Consider the following 17,868-nt stretch of genomic DNA (forward strand, 5'->3'; position numbering starts at 1 on the left):
TATTTTGTGTATCCTTTGACTAAATGTGTAGTCCTAGATAATTTTACTACTTTTGTCCTTTAACCTACATTCAACAACCTACATAGATACGTTCTAGCTATGTAGGTTGTTGATCTACTTTATTCTATGTTTACCATTACCGTTGATGTTTTTTTTCTTTCATAGTGTTTAGTATCTAGTTATGGCCTTTTCTTTTTATTTAAAGAAGCCCCTATAACATTTCTTATAAGGCTTGTTTGGTTTTGATGAACTCCTTTAGGCTTTTGCTTATCTGGGAAACTTATCTCTCCTTTAATTCAGAATGATAATATTGCTGGGTGTAGAGTATTCTGGTTGTATTTTTTTTTTTTTTTTCCTTTCAGCACTTTGAATGTATCATGTTATTCCCTCATGACTTCCTTATGTAAAATTTCTGTTATAAAATTAGCTGATGGGGCGCCTGGGTGGCTCAGTTGATTGTCTGACTTGATTTTGGCTCAGGTCATGATCCCAGGGTTGTGGGATCCAGCCCCGCATTGGGCTCTGAGCTGAACATGGAGCCATGGAACCTGCTTATGATTCTCTCTCTCTCCCCCTCTCTCCCTCTCTCTCCCCATCTCTCCCCCTCTTTCCCCCCTCCCCTCTCCCCCCTGCTCCCCTCTCCCCCCCTCCTCCTCCTCCTCCCTCCCTCTTTCTCTCTTCATCCCCCTCTGCTCCCCAGCTCATGCTTGCTCTCTCTCAAATAAAAACATAAATTAAAAAAATAAAATCAGCTGATAGTCTTGAGGGAGATTCCCATGGCATGTAAATAGTTGTTTTTCTCTTGCTGCTTTTAAGATCCTCTTTAATTGTTGACACTAGTAATAATGTATCTTGCCATGGGTCTCTGAGTTCATGTTATTTTGGAATTTCTGTTCCTGGCCTTGGATGTCTTTTTCCTTTACCAGGTTGGGAAAGTTTTCAGGCATTTTTTTCTTCAAATAGGTTTCCTGTCCCTTTGGCTCTTTTTTTTTTTTCCCCCTTCCTCTGGGACCTATTTGATTCAAGTGATCGTGTACTTGATGTTGTCCCAGTGGTCCCTTAAGCTCTGCTCATTTTCAAATTACTTTTTCTTTTTGCTGTTCTGATTGCATGCTTTTCATTCCCTGGTCTTCCACTCTCCTGCATTGATCCAATCTTCTGCATCATTTAGTGTGTTGATTCCTTCTAGTACTTTTTATTTCACTTATTATTCAGCTCTGATCATTTTTTTTTTTTTTTATATTTTCCATCTCTTCATTGAAGTTCTAACTGTGTTCATTCAGTCTTCCTTTGATTTTTAGTGAACATCTTTATGAGCATCACTTTGAGTCCTCCAGGTCCAGTGTCATTCAAAGCCATTGTTTCCTTGTTTATTTTCTGTTTAGATTATCTGTCAGTTGTTGTAAATGAGGTATTAAAGTCCCTATTATTGTTATATTACTGTCACTTCCTTTATGTTAGTTATTGTTTTATATATTTGGGTACTTCCACATTGGGGGCACAAATATTTACAATTGTAAGATCTTCTTGTTGGATTGTCCCCTTTATTATGATGTAGTGCCCCTCTTTATCTCTTGTTACAGCCTTTGTTTTAAAGTCTAGTTTGTCCAGTGTAAGTAACTATTGCTACTCCAGCTTTCTTTTGACATCTGTTTGTGTGATAAATGTTTCTCCATCCCCTTACTTTCCATATGCCGGTGTCTTTAAGTCCAAAGTGAGTCTCTTGTAGGCAGTATAATGATGGGGTATTTTTTTTTTTTTTATCTGTTCTGATACCCTATGTCTTTGGATTGGAGGGTTTAGTCCATTTACACTGAGGGTGATTATTGATGGATATATATTTATTTCCATTGTATTACCTGTTTTGTTGTGGTTTCTGGAGATTTTCCCAGATCCTTTCCTGTCTTTGTCACTTTTGGTCTTTGCTTTCCACTCAAAGAGCCCCTTTTAATATGGCGTGCAAAAAGCTGGTTTAGTGATGTGACCACTACTTTGAACTCTTTATCTGGTGGACTGCTTATGTCTCTTTCATTTAGTTATTTTTCTGAGATTTTGCTTTGTTCTTTTGTTAGGAACATATTCCTTTGTCTCCTTATTTTGCCTAACTTCCTGTGTCTGTGTATTAGGTGGATCAGTTACACCTCCCAGTCTTGAGGGAGATTAGTTTTACATATTAGATTGTCCTGGAAGCCCTGAGGAGTGAGTATTAGAGACATGGAGAAGTAGGAAAGGAAACTTATTAGGAAGCATTTTAGTGACCTTAAGAAGCATTGTAAAAACTTGAAATCAGACAATGTCAGAATGAAGAGAAGGCAGAGTAAATATATCCAGGAATGGAAATCAACAGAATTCATGTGGCAGTAATGTGGTTTGGGTGGAGGCAGAACCAATCTAAAATTAACTAATCCCATATTTCTAGTGGGATAAATGGAGGATTATAGTACTAGTCTGATATGAGGGAAGAAAAAGGTTCAAGATAATTGTGATATAGTAAGATGAGGGTGTCCAAAAATTAATATTAATTAGTATTATTGTTTACTTTTTAATATTACATTCGCTGAGTCTTGAGGTAGGTACTATTATTATCCTCATTTTGTCACTAATGAAACTGAGGCCCAAAGAAGGTTGATAACTTGTCCAAGGTCACAAAGGAAATAAGTGCAGAGTGAAAATTTGAGGTTGGGTAGTGATTACATTTTCTACTCTCTTGACTACTTCATGCTCTTTTCAGTCACATGGAGATATGATCTGTGAGATAAAGTTATAATCTGTTGATAGGGATTTGGGAGTTACTGTCTCTAAGCGAGGGGTGAAACCATTGGCCTGAATGATGAGTCTCTGCAGAGTCCTTAGAGTTCTTGTGAGTGCACTGAGGTTCAAAAGAGGAAATGAGCTTGTGTAGAAATTGAGTAACCAGAAAGATAGGAGGAAAATCTGGAAAGAATTATATTATAAAAAACAAAATGTATTTTTTTTTCTTTTTTAAGAAGTGAAATCATCACCAGTTCTAAAATCTTAAAAAAAGTAGCCATAAAATCTAGTCACCCATGATGCTTGCCAGAGTAGTTTCAATCCACTTATTCGGAAACAAAATAAAGCGGGTCAGAAAATGAAGGGAGGTGAGACCATGAATTGAGAGAACTTTCCTGCACTTCATGGAGAGATGTCACTGTACAGATAAAAGAGATCAAATGGAAGCTAATGGTAGATGGAGAGTTTTCTTCTCATGGATGAGGCAAGATCACATTTATATGGATTTAAAGATACTCTGTCTAGAAGTCAAAATTTTAGAAAAAAAAATATAATTTGAAATGCTTTTAAACTTTACAGAACATTATACATCCATGGGCATACCAAGTTGGATTTCACAGTCTGGCATACTGCAATTGAAAAAGCAGCAGGTACAGATGGTAATGCATTACAAGATCAGCAGCTCAGCAAAAATGACGTTCCCATTATTGTGAACAGCTGTATAGCATTTGTTACACAGTATGGTAAGTATTGCAAAGTTTTTATTCAACCCCCAGAACTCATGGTATCATTCTTAGAGTTTTTTAAGTGGTTCCGCCACTGGACTGCATTAGAGCTCTTTATATTTGAAAGTACATCAGTGAAAAATAAAAACATCATCACCATTCAGCCAAATGCCATTCCTTCTCCCAGTAAAATTTAAATTACACAATGTACTTTTACCTTTTTCTTCTTTTACATGCGTAAAAAATTTAAATGCCATATATAGAAAGAATATATATTATAAAATGTATATTAAAAATAGATTGAAGACTTTATTTTTCATAGGTTACAAGGGTTACTGTAAAGTCTAAGGAAATGCAGTGGGTCGCCTAAACATGTTTTTGGAAGTGGTAAACTGTGGGAAAATATGTGAAAGAATTTTTTGTTGCTGTTGACAAGCATTCAAAGTATGTGTATGTATTTATTTCATTCAACATGCTATTAGTCACATGTTTATATTAAGAATCATGGTTATTCTAATAGTTTTGACTTGATCTTAACAGAGTTTTATGAATAGTTTGCAAGTAAAAACAATTGGTTGACATACACATGGGCTAACTTCATTTTAAAATAATATGTTATGATAGTAAAGTATTCCTTGATTCTTCATGTTTATTTTCAAATATGAATTCCTCAGATTCCTTCTTTGTTACATATTTCATCAATACTCTAAAAGGTAGAAGATTGTGAACTATATTTTAAATATAAAAATGTTTTCTACCTTTTAATCTGTAGGTAAGTGCCATTGATTTAGATTACAAGTTTGGAAAAGAGTAAAATGATTGATCTTGTATTTGGGAAGGTAATTAACTTTTTTTTTTGTTCTCTTAATATTAGAAGTGTCCTTGGGTGTTTTTAATTTGAAAAGAAGGTGTAATCAGTGACAGAGCTGCAGTAAAACATTGTGTTATTAGTTTGTTACTTATTTATTGTCTGTTGTGTGCCAGCCATTGATCTTGGTACTGGAAGTACAGCAGTGGGAGTAAAAAGTTAAAGACAAAGCCATGAATCATAGGTTTCAGTAATGAGAACTGACAACAAACTGCTATGAGTAAAACGTTAGAAATAACCAAGGCTATGAAGAAAATAATTTTTAGAAATTAAATTTATAATGTGTATATTAATCTATCTTCTTCTGGAGAGAGTGCCATTTTAAGTATTTTGCTTATTTCATATATAATTCAAGTATCATTAATCAGATTCACTGTGTTTGAATTACATATCTTTGAGTTATATACCTACTGTAAATATGTATGCAGTCACATTATGTGGCTGTTACTCTATGAAATCCCTTCCTGTGATACTGTGTCCGTATTTTCCTTATCAGTGATAGTCATCTGTTTATTTGAAAATGGGGGAGGAAGAAGGTTATCATCTTCATTCGTTAGTCATTCAGTATTAGCACACTTGAATTTCATTGGTATAAATGAATTGCGCACGTACTATGTTTTAGCAAGAGCAAAACCTCATTGGGAATTTTCACATCATGTTAGTTTCATAATGGCATAAGGTCTTTCTTAAGCTGTGAAATGATTAAAATAATTCTAGCTCCAGTGTATCCAATTTAAGGTTTCTCTTGGGAAATCAGCAGTTTCTTTGTGGTGTTTCTTTGAATTTAAAATCATTAAGCATTAGATTGTTTTCAACTAAATTTTATACATTAAAACTACTTTGTAACTCTGGCACAAGGTACATTAACTTGCATATTAAAGTAATAAAGCCGATGAAAGACTGTGTTTTGTTTTGTTTTTAATGAGCAGAATATGGGGGAAACCCTGATGTTACCAGCATGTATAGTAGGGAAGATATGATACACACTTATAAAATGCCCAGTGATTAATAGAATGAAGATGGTTGACTCAAAGACTTTACAAGTCACAATTATTTTGAACTTCCTGACCTTTGTATTAAAATCTGAAGGCCAGTTTTTTTGTGTTCATGGTGTCAAGATTTTGAACAGAACTGGTTCACAGTCAAATTTTTAGAGTTTAATTTTTTTAATGAGTTATAGTAGTTCTCGGGAATTATTTTAATTTATGTAAACAAAATTATGCGTGCAGTTAATATATTTGAGTACTAGCTTTTAGAAATTCATTCAACGAGGGATGTAACTTAAGGTCAAAAACTTAGTCACAGGTTTTTGTTTTTGTAGATGTTGCTTATTCTTACATTATATGATCACTTATTGAATGCTTCCTAAGTTCCAGTCATGGTAGAGTTACTGTACACAGAGAGTAAGACATGAACCTTACCCTCTAGCTTTTTACAGATTTGTGAATCAAAGACGTTTAAACAACTAGGCAGTTATATCTCAAGTATACAAAATTCTGTGGTAGAGAGCTTCAGGAGTTGGTACAAGGAGAGCTTCATGGGTGAGATGTGCTTACCATAAGTCTTAACAGAAAATAGGAGCTAGTTAGGATAAGAAGGGAATTGGGATTCTATGAGGAGGATCAGTGTATGCTCATGTATGGAGTCATGAGAGAAGTTGTCTATTGAGGGAACTTTGTATTGTGACCAGAGCTTAGCATGAGAAGAACAGTAGATGAGAGGCAGGAGGGTTAAGCCTATTCATGTAGAGTCTTAAATATTATAATAAATCCTCAAACATGTCCTCTAGGCAGTGAGAGGGCAGTATCCAGATTTTTAAGCATGTTGGTGACACCAACAGACCTGTATCTCAGATCAAGCTATTATCAGTGTTGAGATGGACCAGAGGGCTACACAAGAATAGGGGCAGGGAGCTGTGACAATGTAGTGAGGAACTGAGTGCAAAAAAATAACAGGACATGGGATAGAAAGAAGGGGACAGTTTGAGAGCAAGGCTATGATGAAAAATATATGTGACTTTTTAATATTGTAAGCGAAAAAGAAAAATTCTGACTTATAAAGGACTGAGGAGAAGGAAGTGCCATGTATTGAGATACCAGAGACAAGATAAAGACCATAGTGAGATTAACAGGTGAAGTAGTGAATGGGGCAGGAGACTTAATTCCTCAGATTATTTTGACTTATTCATGAAAATGGTGTGTGTTGCAGGTATATTTATAAAGTATCTGTATATGAAGTGTATGTGTGTGTGTTTGAAATCCTAGAAATGAAAACCTGGGTGAAAATGTGTATGTGGTAGTTAAACTGATGAAGTTGGGTGGGTTCACCCACAGAATTTTGTAGGGAGTAGAAAAGAGAAGAGAATTGAGGCTGGATTTATGGAATCCTTAGTAAATACTAGATGGTAGAATAAATAGAGGACTGGACAAGTAGTCATAGAGGAATGGGGGGAAAGCTAGGAGATTATAATGTCATGAAAGCTATGACATTAAAAGAATTTTAGCAGGGATTCATTTGGAGTGTCATACACTGCAGGGGATTCTCATTAGATAAAAACAGAAAAGCACCTAAAAATAGGATGTCATTGATATTCTTGATGAACATGGTCCCAACAGATGTACAGAAGCAAGATTATGGTTGAAGGATGAACAGGGGCATGAGATGGTAGGAAGAATAAATATAGGAAAGTCAGCTGGGGTTTGGAAGGAAGAGAGATCTAGAGACCTGGGAGGGGCAAGGGAGCACTTTAAAATTTTGTTTGTATCATCATCATTATCCTCACTCCTCTCCGCTCCTCATCCTCTTATTTTATATGGGACACCTGGTGAATCAGTAACTTTGAAAAGGAGATGATTCAACTCCTCATCCAGAAGAAGGTGAAAGTGGGGACAGAAATTAATATACAAATATGAGTGCAAAGGGCTAAGAAAATTTATGCTAGAGCGCCTCACTTTTATCAGTGAAACTGGGGACAGGCTTGAATTCTGGGAGGTAAAGTAAAGATCAGACACCTGTGGTAAAAGAACATTTGAAGATACCATGAAGGGGGAAGGGCTGGGCAGGGGCTTGTTAAAAGCTTGCTAAAAGCTGAGAAGTTTGTTCATCATTTTAAGTACTAAAATTAGGGGGTGGGGGACCTTTTTCCCCTCATGCATGTTTATATCAACTCTTGGATAATGACTTTGTCTGGCTCAATGTCCCAACACAAAAGTCTATATTTCTAAGCCATAAAAGTAGATTTTGATTTTAGACTTCATATATGTAACTTTTTTTTTTTTTAACCAAAGGTTTAGGATGCAAATATATCTATCAAAAGAATGGTGATCCTTTGCATATAAGCGAACTCCTGGAGAGTTTCAAAAAGGATGCAAGGAGCTTTAAATTGAGGGCTGGAAAACATCAGCTTGAAGATGTGACAGGCGTGTTGAAAAATTTTCTCTCCGACATTGATGATGCACTTCTTACTAAGGAGCTCTATCCATATTGGATCTCTGCTTTAGGTAATACATATAATATGGAACATAGTAAATGCTTGCCTCCTAAACTGATAATTATATTTTTGAAATCTTTGCTAATCTGCAAATTTAATTGAAAGGAACAGTGTACCTAAGGGCTTAGAACAGATATTGTGTAGATATCCATAGTTGTTTATATCTACCTCAAAAGAAATTTATAGTAATAATTGCTAAGTAGTATGTTAAAGTAATTCTTAGTTTGCAGATTTCTTAGTGTTTGCTTTGCTTTAACTTTGAAAGTGTTACGGTTAAGTCCGTGTATGCTATTAATTTCTCATTAAGATTAAAATGAACGGTTTAATATAAGATTGGTTTTATATGATTTCCCTATATAGCTCTTTGGCTTACCTTTATCATTCATTCTACCTCTGTAGGGTACATAACAATAGCTTTTAAACTCTTTCTTCATTTCCCCTTCAATAAAATAGAAAAAAAGAAGAAGAAAAGCCTTGCTACACTGTAAGAACCTATTTAAGAAATGACTCTAGAAAAGTAGTTTATTAAATCACTTGTTGGGTCAAATTGATTCAGTAAAACCTACATTTACATCTATTAATTCAAAATAACTCCTTTTACAAAAACATTACAACAATGAAGGCTTTTAAATGTAAACATTACCTTTCATCCCATCTTTCTAATAGAACTATTTTCATTTTTATATCTTATTTTGTAGTCTTTGTCCCCCATACCTATAATTTATATATAATCCTTTATATTAAACCACAAACATTTCATGTATATCTACAATACTTTCAAAATGATTTTCGATCATTTTTTTCAATTAAAAAAATTTTAAAATTATCATTGAAATTTTGACCATAATTTACTAATATATTTCTACTGTACATTTAATGTGTTTCAAGATTTTTTGGGAAAGTGACCTTTGAATTTGACTATATGATATGCCTCTGTTGAGAAATAGACTTTTTCAGTGAAAGTATTTGTTTAATCTCACACATAAATATGATATATTAAGGGATTAATGTTGAAGTGATGTCATAAAACATCCACAGTTTGAAAAATTCTCCCAAGAATGACCCTTATTAGTGTTAGCAAGAAGGGAGTTGTACTGTTGCTAAAATAAAGCTTTTCCTAATTTAACTACCAATTCAGAAGACTTTTATTTGCCTCCTGGTATTTCTCAAATCAATAGGTTCAACTCTAATCACAAAGAGAATTGATTGCATAATTATCTGGGATATAAAATATGGAATTAGATAATGTATCACTTTAAGCCCAACTACTTTGCCACTCTCATTTTTATTTCATGATTTATTATAATTTTATAACTATGAAGTTATTTATAGCATCTCTATTTTATAAGGACTAACAATTTGTCTTTATTGTAAAATCGGTTATCAAAAATTTGAGGCAAGTATACTTTTGCTCAATTGTCAAGTTCTAAGACAAAGATGTCTTTACTATTGTCAGTCTACCAGGAGTAGGTAGTTGGTAAATAGTAGCAAGTGTCAAAGAGCAATGTGTTCACCTTTTACTTGGATGAGAATTCTTTGAGAATTTACTTGGAGAAGGTTTTAGATGCTAGGTCAAATAGCCTTAAAGTCGTTTGCTTTCAGATCTAACATAGCTCACCCTAACTTGTCAGAGGTACTCTATGTTGGATCTGACAAGGATAAACCACAACTCTCTGGATGACCTCATAGAAGAGCTCTCTTGGGTCCTGTGCACTGAGGCAAAGAATGCCTTACAGTGTCATACCACCTATTTATATGATCGATGATCTATTCTTCTAAGAACACATTAAGTTGTCTGAAGTCTGCGGCTAGCTGACTAGTTCATTGTATTTTCTATATGACCTGAAATCTATCTTAAGTTTTACTTTCAAATTGCTTAAGCTTTATTTTGAAAATATCATCTATTTTATCCTTATAAGATTTGTGAAGATAATGCTGTACTAGCATGACTTCTTGTTATAAAGGTAGCAATATTAATAACATCTTATTAAATTAATACCATTATAGTTAGAAACCGGATGACAAGAGGGTGTTTGGATTGTACTAGAGATGACAGATAATTCTTCATTCACTTCCAGTGTATTCTTTGAATATAATTTTGGTGTTTCCCCCTCTCGCTTTTAGTCATCTATTAGCAGAGTTAAGTCAATATGATCATGTTTACCTCTACAGGTCTTATACGTAGGCTACAGCAGTACAAAGGAGCTACGGTTACAGTTTTGATTTGGAGTGTACTTCAAAAATGTGCCACAGAGTTTTTTACCTCCCCAGGGATTCTAATGCCCTTTGCAAGTGACCGTGTACTCTTGAAAAATCATTAATGTGCTGCTGGCTTTCTGTGAATAGAATAGGTTGGGCTGAACAGAAAATGAAAAAGTCTTGTTTCCACAGGTAGTTGGGAATTGTGAGGGAATATATACGTGCAATCCCCTTGAGTTACAAAGTCACCACAAGTTATTTATTTGAAGAATGGCCTTTTATTTCCCCTGTAAGCTAGCAGGTCAGAGTAAACCACTGCTGCATGTCTTCTAGAGTCTAGAACTTTGGGGGTTCCTGGATCTAGTTTCTCTAAGTATTTGACTTCTGGGGTTAGGAAAGTGGAACATAATTGCCTCTCATCCTCCTGTGTATAACTAACCAAGTTCTGTCAATGACAGTGACAGAGGGACCATCCTTCTCTAAGTCTGTGTCATAGTTATCAGGGCCTGCACATGACTTCCTCCATTGCCCCCTTACCTTTTCCAATGACTTGGAGATGCTAGGGCTGGTCAAAGGCCCCTATACATGGATCTGCAGGGTAACACAGTTCATAGCTCCGAGATGGTTCATTAGTTTTGGTAAGATTTTTATGATTTCACAAGGGAAAAAAAATCAGAAATGTCATTTGCAAATAACAGACTGAAATCTTCCCATAGCCAAAGTTAAAAGACTTTCAGCTTATCTCTCAATTTGTACTCGAATTTGAGTTATCAATTGAATATATTCCTATTAGATGAAGTTCAGTAGTTCATAAAGTAGAGGATAAAGTGCAACCTTGGGTTTTGAGAGTGCTTCATTTTTAATTAGAAAGCATAAGAACTCTATCTTCCTAACATGGAATGTCTGTGTAAATGCCTTTCCAGAGTTATAGAAGCCTGAATATTTATTCTATTAAAACTTGATTAGATCACTTAGTGAGCTACAGTAATGAATATTGGTTTAAAATGCTGTTAAAAGGCAAATTTGTGTTACAGACTATCAGTTTTGGCCTAAACTTGTTTGTTTTTAACCTCTAGATACTCAAGATGACAAGGAAAGAATTAAAAAGTATGGGGCATTTATACGTTCTCTTCCAGGGGTCAACCGAGCAACGTTGGCAGCTGTAATCGAACATCTTTACAGGTGGGTGGTTTCATGAGCTTTTCCAGACATTTCAAACTTGGCACTCTATAAGTCATTATTTCTTAAATTTAAAGTACTATGGCTAACTTTCTATATGTGACTGTCAATTATCCATCATACCTTAAAAATGGCTTCAATCCACTGAAAAACTGCTAGAACCAATAACATGAATTCATTAAGATAGCAGGATCCAAAATTAACATACAGAAATCTGTTGCATTTTTATAGACTAATAATGAAGTAGCAGAAAGAAATTAAGAAAACAGTCTCCTTTACAATTGCATTAAAAATAACAAAATACTTAGGAATAAACTTAACCAGTGAAGTGGAAGACTTGTACTCAAAAAACTATAAAACGCTGATGAAAGAAACTAAAGATGACACAAATGAATGGAAAGGTATACCATGCACAAAGATTGGAAGAATTAAATTGTTAGCAGTCTACAATTTTAATACAATCCATATCAAAATACCAACATAAGTTTTTAAAGAATTAGAACAAATAATCCTAAAATGTGTATGGACCTACAAAAGATCCCAAATAGCCAAAGCAGTCTTGAGAAAGAGCAACAAAGCTGGAGGTACCCCAGTCCCAGATCTTAAGATATACCACAAATCTGTAGTGATAGAAACCTTGTGGTCCTGGCACAAAAATAGACACAGAGATCAATCAATGGGAGAGAACATAGAGTTCAGAAATAAACTCACACGTACATGGTTATTTAATCTACAATAAAGGAGGAAAGAATACAATGGGGAAAAGAAAGCCGTCTCTTTAAGTGGGACTGGAAAAACTTGAGAGCCACATGCGAAAGAGTGGAACTAGACCACTTTCCAGCACCAGATACAAAAACAAAAACAAAGAAAACCAAAAAACTGAAGAATGGATTAAATACCTAAATGTGAGACCTGAAACAGTAAAAATCCCAGAAGAAGACATAGACAGTAATTTCTTTGACATTGGCCTTAGAAACCTCTTTCTGGGTATGTCTCCTCAGGCAGAGGAAACAAAAGCAAAAATAAACTATTGGGGCTGCACCAAAATAAAATGATTTTGCAGAGCAGAGGAAACCATCAATAAAACAAGGCAGTTTGCTGAATGGGGGAAGATATTTGCAAATGATATATCTGATAAGGGGTTTATATTCAAAGTATATAAAGAACTTATAGACGTCAACAATAGAGAAACAAATAATCTGATTAAAAATGGGCGGAGAACCTGAATAGACATTTCTCCAAAGACACACATATGGCCAACAGACACATAAAAAGATGTTCAATATCACTCATCATCAGGAAAATATAAGTCAAAACTATAATGAGATATCACCTTCTGCCAGCCAGAATGGCTAGTGTCCAAAAGACAGAAAATAACAAGTGTTGGCAAGGATGTGGAGAAAAGGGAACCCTCCTGCTCTATTCATGGGAATATAAACTAGTTTAGCCACTGTGGAAGGAGTATGGATGTTCCTCAGAACATTAAAAATAGAACTACCATATAATTTAGTAATTCCACTACTAGGTATTTACCCAAGGAAAATAAAAGCAATAATTCTAAAAGATATATGCACCCCTGTGTTTATTGCAGCATTGTTTACAATAGCCTAGTTATAGAAGCAACATTAAGTGTCCATCAACAGATGGATGGATAAAGAAGTAGTAGTGTGTACACACACACACACACACACACACACACACACAGGACTATTACTCAGCCATAAAAAAGAATGAGGTTTTTGTCATTTTTAACAACATGGAAAGACCTAGAGGATATTATACCAAGTGTAGTAAGTCAGACTGAGAAAGACAAATACCATATGATTTCATTTATATATGAAATTTAAGAAAAACATGAATAAAGAAGGAAAAAAGGAGACAAAACAGATTCTTAAATACAGAGAAGAACTAGGGGTTGCCAGAAAGGAGGTGGGTGATGAGTGGAAGGGGGGAAGAAAATGGTTTTAAAATAAAATTCCCAGCAAACTATCACTTGAGTGTTTCTTTCTGTAATTAAGACCCATTTCAGATAAAGAGCATACTGGAAGATTTCTTAAATGAATTAGAAATAATCATGTACAGCATCCCCAAGTGAATCCAGTATATAAACACAAACTTTAAAACTCATTTAAGAGGAAAGCTAGAGAAGAGAAGAAAGTACAAAGACCAGAATTCTCTAGCAGGAGTCTGTCTGTGAGCACTGTATTTTCTCATGATGAACTCTTCATAAACTTTTATTTCTCCCTTATCAATTTGTGTCTAACCTAATTCTAATAATTTAGCATCATACTGTTGAACATATGAGAAAATTTTAGAAGTCTAAAATATTTTATACATCAGGGTATGTAGTTTCCTTCATTTGGGAGGATAGGAAGAATACAGTAGTAGCTTGAGAAATAAGATCTCTGAAGGAGGAGGAATGTTTGAAAATAACCCTTTCAGTTAAAATGAAAGGTGTGTTGGTTGGTTTTGCTGTTAGAACTACTACAAAAACTTTAATAAGTGTAAATATGGCTTAGGGAGTATATCATTGTCGCTTCCTGCATAGATGCAGTACACCGAATTTTTGTGTAGCGGAATTCTACTGAAACTATCTTATTTGCAGTCTAAGAAATTCTTATGAGACATTGGGACAGATTCTTCAGAAATTTTAGGGGCGCCTGGGTGGCTCAGTTGGTTAAGTGTCCAACTCTTGGTTTCGGCTCAGGTCATGATCGCATGGTGCGTAAGATCTAGCCCTGCATCAGGCTCTGTGCTGACGGCTTGGAGCCTGCTTAGGATTCTCTCCCTCCCTCTCTCTTTGCCCCTGTCCCACTCATGTTCATGTGCGTATGCTCTCTCTCCCTCTTTCTCTCTCAAAATAAATAAATAAACTTCAGAAAAGTTTAATATATGACCGGGCTGCTACAGTTTTTTAAGTTAATATTTTGAACATTGAGTTACACATAATTGTTTTAAGATTTTTTATTCAGATTTGAGTTTGAGATCACGAGTTCCTTCCCATCCTTCCCCTCTCCCTCCATTTCTTCATCTGGCATATATTTTAGTTCCTACTGTATACTAAACAGTGCCTATTAAGATTCCATGTGAACAGAAACATTTGAAGATAATAATACATGAATGACAAAACGTCTTAAGTCCACAGTTCCCAACCTTTGCATCAGGGACCTCTGGATGTCAGAGTGAATGCACAGGAGTGCTGCAGGGCATTTTATAATTTTTAGGGGAAACACAGCATCACTGGAACAGATTTTAATATAGAGAATTTTAACATGGGAGGAAAGATTGAATCATTTGTTGTGTGTTGACATCCAGGGAATGCTTCACATTGAAAGGGGTATGTGAAGGAAAGATAAGTAACAAGAAATGAGTGGTGGATATTTCTAGGAAACAGATGTGCTGGGAGATGAGCTGGTGTGTAGTTGGCTGGCAGGAGGTTGTGAAAGGCTCAAGTGGTCATGTGAAAACATTCAGATTTTCACACAGTAAAGAGTGACTGATCAAGTCTGTTTTAGGACAATAACCCATGGATGGGATTGATTGAAAAGAGATTGGAATAGACACAGAGAAACTAACCAGGAAACTGTTTTCTTGGGCTTCTAATGAGGAGGCCTGAGTGAGAAGAGACTCCGTGGGTTTAATAGAAACACTTGGGAATGATAGCTTGTGGGGCAGAGAAATAAAGGAAGGAAAGGAAAATACCGTATTCCTTGGACGTTATGTCATAAATTAAGGCAGCTGCAGAAATGGAAGAGAAGAGAGGTGAAGAGTAGCAAGGAGGATACTATTGCAAAAGGAAGTCTCAAGAAGGTGAGAATGTTTAATAGAGTCCTCAGAAGTTTGAGAGGTCCATTTGGTTAGGTCAGGTTGATTTAGTATTTAATTCCATCCCTGCCCCAGATAACGGATCACTTCTTCTGTGACTAACATTTACTTAATTCCATTCACCAGATATTTATTATGCACTCCAGTGTGATTAAAGCAACAGTTCCTGACTGGGAGATGCTCTGATTCTGGTAACACAGGCAGACCTGCAGATAAATTTTCCTGATGTTTATAATTTAGTGTGATAAGAGTACAGACATAGTTTTGAGAGGGATGTCCACAATTACCACACCCTCCTCTATTAACTTGCGATTCCCTTTGCATCTTATAAATCATGTACAATGATTGCACTTGCTCAGTCTCTGCCATGCAGTGAGGCATTTTGTGAGTTTCTTACACCATCATATATATATATATACGTGTGTATATATATATATATATATATATATATATACGTATATATATATATATATATTCCTGTCATCTTTACTCTCTTTTGTAACTACTAGAATCTCCTTTTAAAGACAGGTGTACCTAGCTTCGTCTTGTTTTATTCCTTTCATACAGTTAGTCTCTCCTTTTTAGTATGTATTTTAAAATTTAAAAATGTAATTAGGCAGTTGAGCAGGGTGTTATTATATATAGTCAGTGGCAAACAGCATTAACAGATACCCACATGTATATCACTTATAGTTCTTACCTGTGCATTTTTATTGATGTATATTTCCTTTTATTGGGGTGATGCCTGTAGGTTTTTTAAAATCACTTTGCATTTAGCATTTGTGAATACAGTTGACCCTTGAAATTCAGGATTTAGGGGCATTGCTCCCCTGCACATCAAAATCCACATATACTTTGACTCCCCCCAGTACTTAACTACTGATAGCCTACTGCTGACTGGAATCCTTACTAGTAACATATACAGTCAATTAACACCTATTGTGTATGGTATATGTATTATGTACTGTATTCTTACAATTACGCTAAAGAAAAGAAAATATTAAGAAAATCATAAAAGAAAATATATAACTGTATTGTATTTATCAAAAAAATCCACATGTAAGTGGACCCACACAGTTCAAATTCTGTTGTTCAAGGGTGAACTATACTTTAAATGCTCTTTGTAAGGCCCAAATTTTGTAGCCTAATCATAGGGAGAGTTGACTCCTCTTTTCATGTCTTTTCACTGTAAAAAGACCTTCATAGTTATATCCAAGTCATATCCAATAATTATATTTTTTCATTGTTTGCTTTTTGAGAGAGAATATCCTATTTTGGCTAACCGTACAAACACATGCTGCCAAGTATTTTCTCACCTGATTTGCACTTCCTGGAAAATTCAGCTGAGCCTTGAACCTTGAATTTGGAACTGTCTACTGCATGCCTCTCAATTCACCTTCCTTGCTATTTTTCCTACTTACCTACTGCCTCCTTTCCCCTGTTTCATTTATGCTTCAGCCCCACTGGTCATTTTACACCATTGTTTAAGCCCATCTTTATGCCTTAGCCTCAGGTTGTACCATTGTCTCGGTGCATCTCATCCAGTCCACAGGCAAGGACTGCTTTGTAACTTGTAGTTGTATCTTCTTTAACAGTAGTGTTTTCTTATATTCTTGACTGTAAGTACTCAGAAGAACAAACTGTGCATTGTTCTTTAAATCACCACCGTACATCTTCTATCAGAGACTTTTGATGTGTGTGTGTGTGTGTTAAATAATGATAAATGGGTATTATGACTAAAATTCTATGAAGTGTGTCATAATGAGCTATGCTTTTCTCTAACAGGGTTCAGAAATGCTCAGAAATCAATCACATGAATGCCCATAATTTGGCCTTGGTCTTTTCATCCTGTTTGTTTCAAACTAAAGGACAAACTAGTGAAGAAGTGAATGTAATCGAGGACTTAATTAATAATTATGTTGAGATATTTGAGGTAAATATTTTATATCCTGCCCTTGTTAAAATAGTTTCGATGTTACTGTTGGCAAATAAAAATTTATATTTTAGGATTTTTATAATCACGTCTTTATGAATATCTAAAAATAAAGAATAGTTACATGATCTTTAATATTTTAGATACAAGTAGCCTTTTTAGCTGTAGCCATTCATTTAAATTTGACTGCTTTGAAGCCATCTGGTGTCTGTTGGACAGAATATTCCTATTTATAGTGTTTCTGTGGCTTTTTTTTTCCTTGTCAGTGTGTGTATGCATTAAGTGTGTCTACTTAGAGGTGTGAAATTGTGAATTTTACAAATTTGGTAATAAATACCAGGCTGATAAAGTCTACAATTGAATGCATTTTAGTGTTTTATTTTAATTGTGTCTGAATTGGAAATGAAGAAAATCCCGAAATAATGTTCTGTGGTTTTTACTAAGTCTGTTCTAATTATTTGACTTTCAATTTGCTATTTTATGAAGTTAATATATTCATGTTTCATCAGAAAACTGTTGGAATAAGGATAATTTCTTAGTTGAAAGAAGTAAAAATCAAGGAAATAAGCCCAGGGTTTGAACATGGAGGGTATATAGGGTATTTGGGTCAAAGGTCCAACTCCATTGCTTCATGAACACTGACCTCTTGATTACCACTAGCATGGTTGCATTTAACCTCTTGGGGCACTCTATTAAGTGGTGTTGTATAAGACTTCTTGTTTTCCAGGATTATGGGTATGTCAGTTGAAATTAAATGAGTTAATGTAATAGGTTATTCTATGTAGAGTTCTTACATTCTTATAGTAAGTGATTGCAGGATTCCTTAGCCAAGGGAAAGAAGCTCTACTTTAATAAAATAAAAACACACCATTTGTATCTTCATTTATATAGGAATAGA

At 35.0% G+C, this 17,868-nt stretch overlaps 1 protein-coding gene across 5 annotated transcripts in view; it reads left to right on the plus strand.

Annotated features, from left to right (window-relative positions):
- ARAP2 (ArfGAP with RhoGAP domain, ankyrin repeat and PH domain 2) overlaps positions 1-17,868 on the plus strand; it is a 189,326-nt gene that overhangs the window by 116,858 nt on the left and 54,600 nt on the right. For all 5 annotated transcript variants that reach the window (XM_045474298.1, XM_045474300.1, XM_045474301.1 and 2 more), the window contains exons 20-23: positions 3,331-3,494; positions 7,632-7,844; positions 11,110-11,215; positions 16,823-16,970. In XM_045474298.1, coding sequence (XP_045330254.1) covers positions 3,331-3,494; positions 7,632-7,844; positions 11,110-11,215; positions 16,823-16,970 — 631 coding nt within the window. The remainder of the gene's footprint in view (positions 1-3,330; positions 3,495-7,631; positions 7,845-11,109; positions 11,216-16,822; positions 16,971-17,868) is intronic.

The sequence above is a fragment of the Leopardus geoffroyi genome, chromosome B1 (assembly GCF_018350155.1).
Source record: "Leopardus geoffroyi isolate Oge1 chromosome B1, O.geoffroyi_Oge1_pat1.0, whole genome shotgun sequence".
Lineage (NCBI taxonomy): Eukaryota > Metazoa > Chordata > Mammalia > Carnivora > Felidae > Leopardus > Leopardus geoffroyi.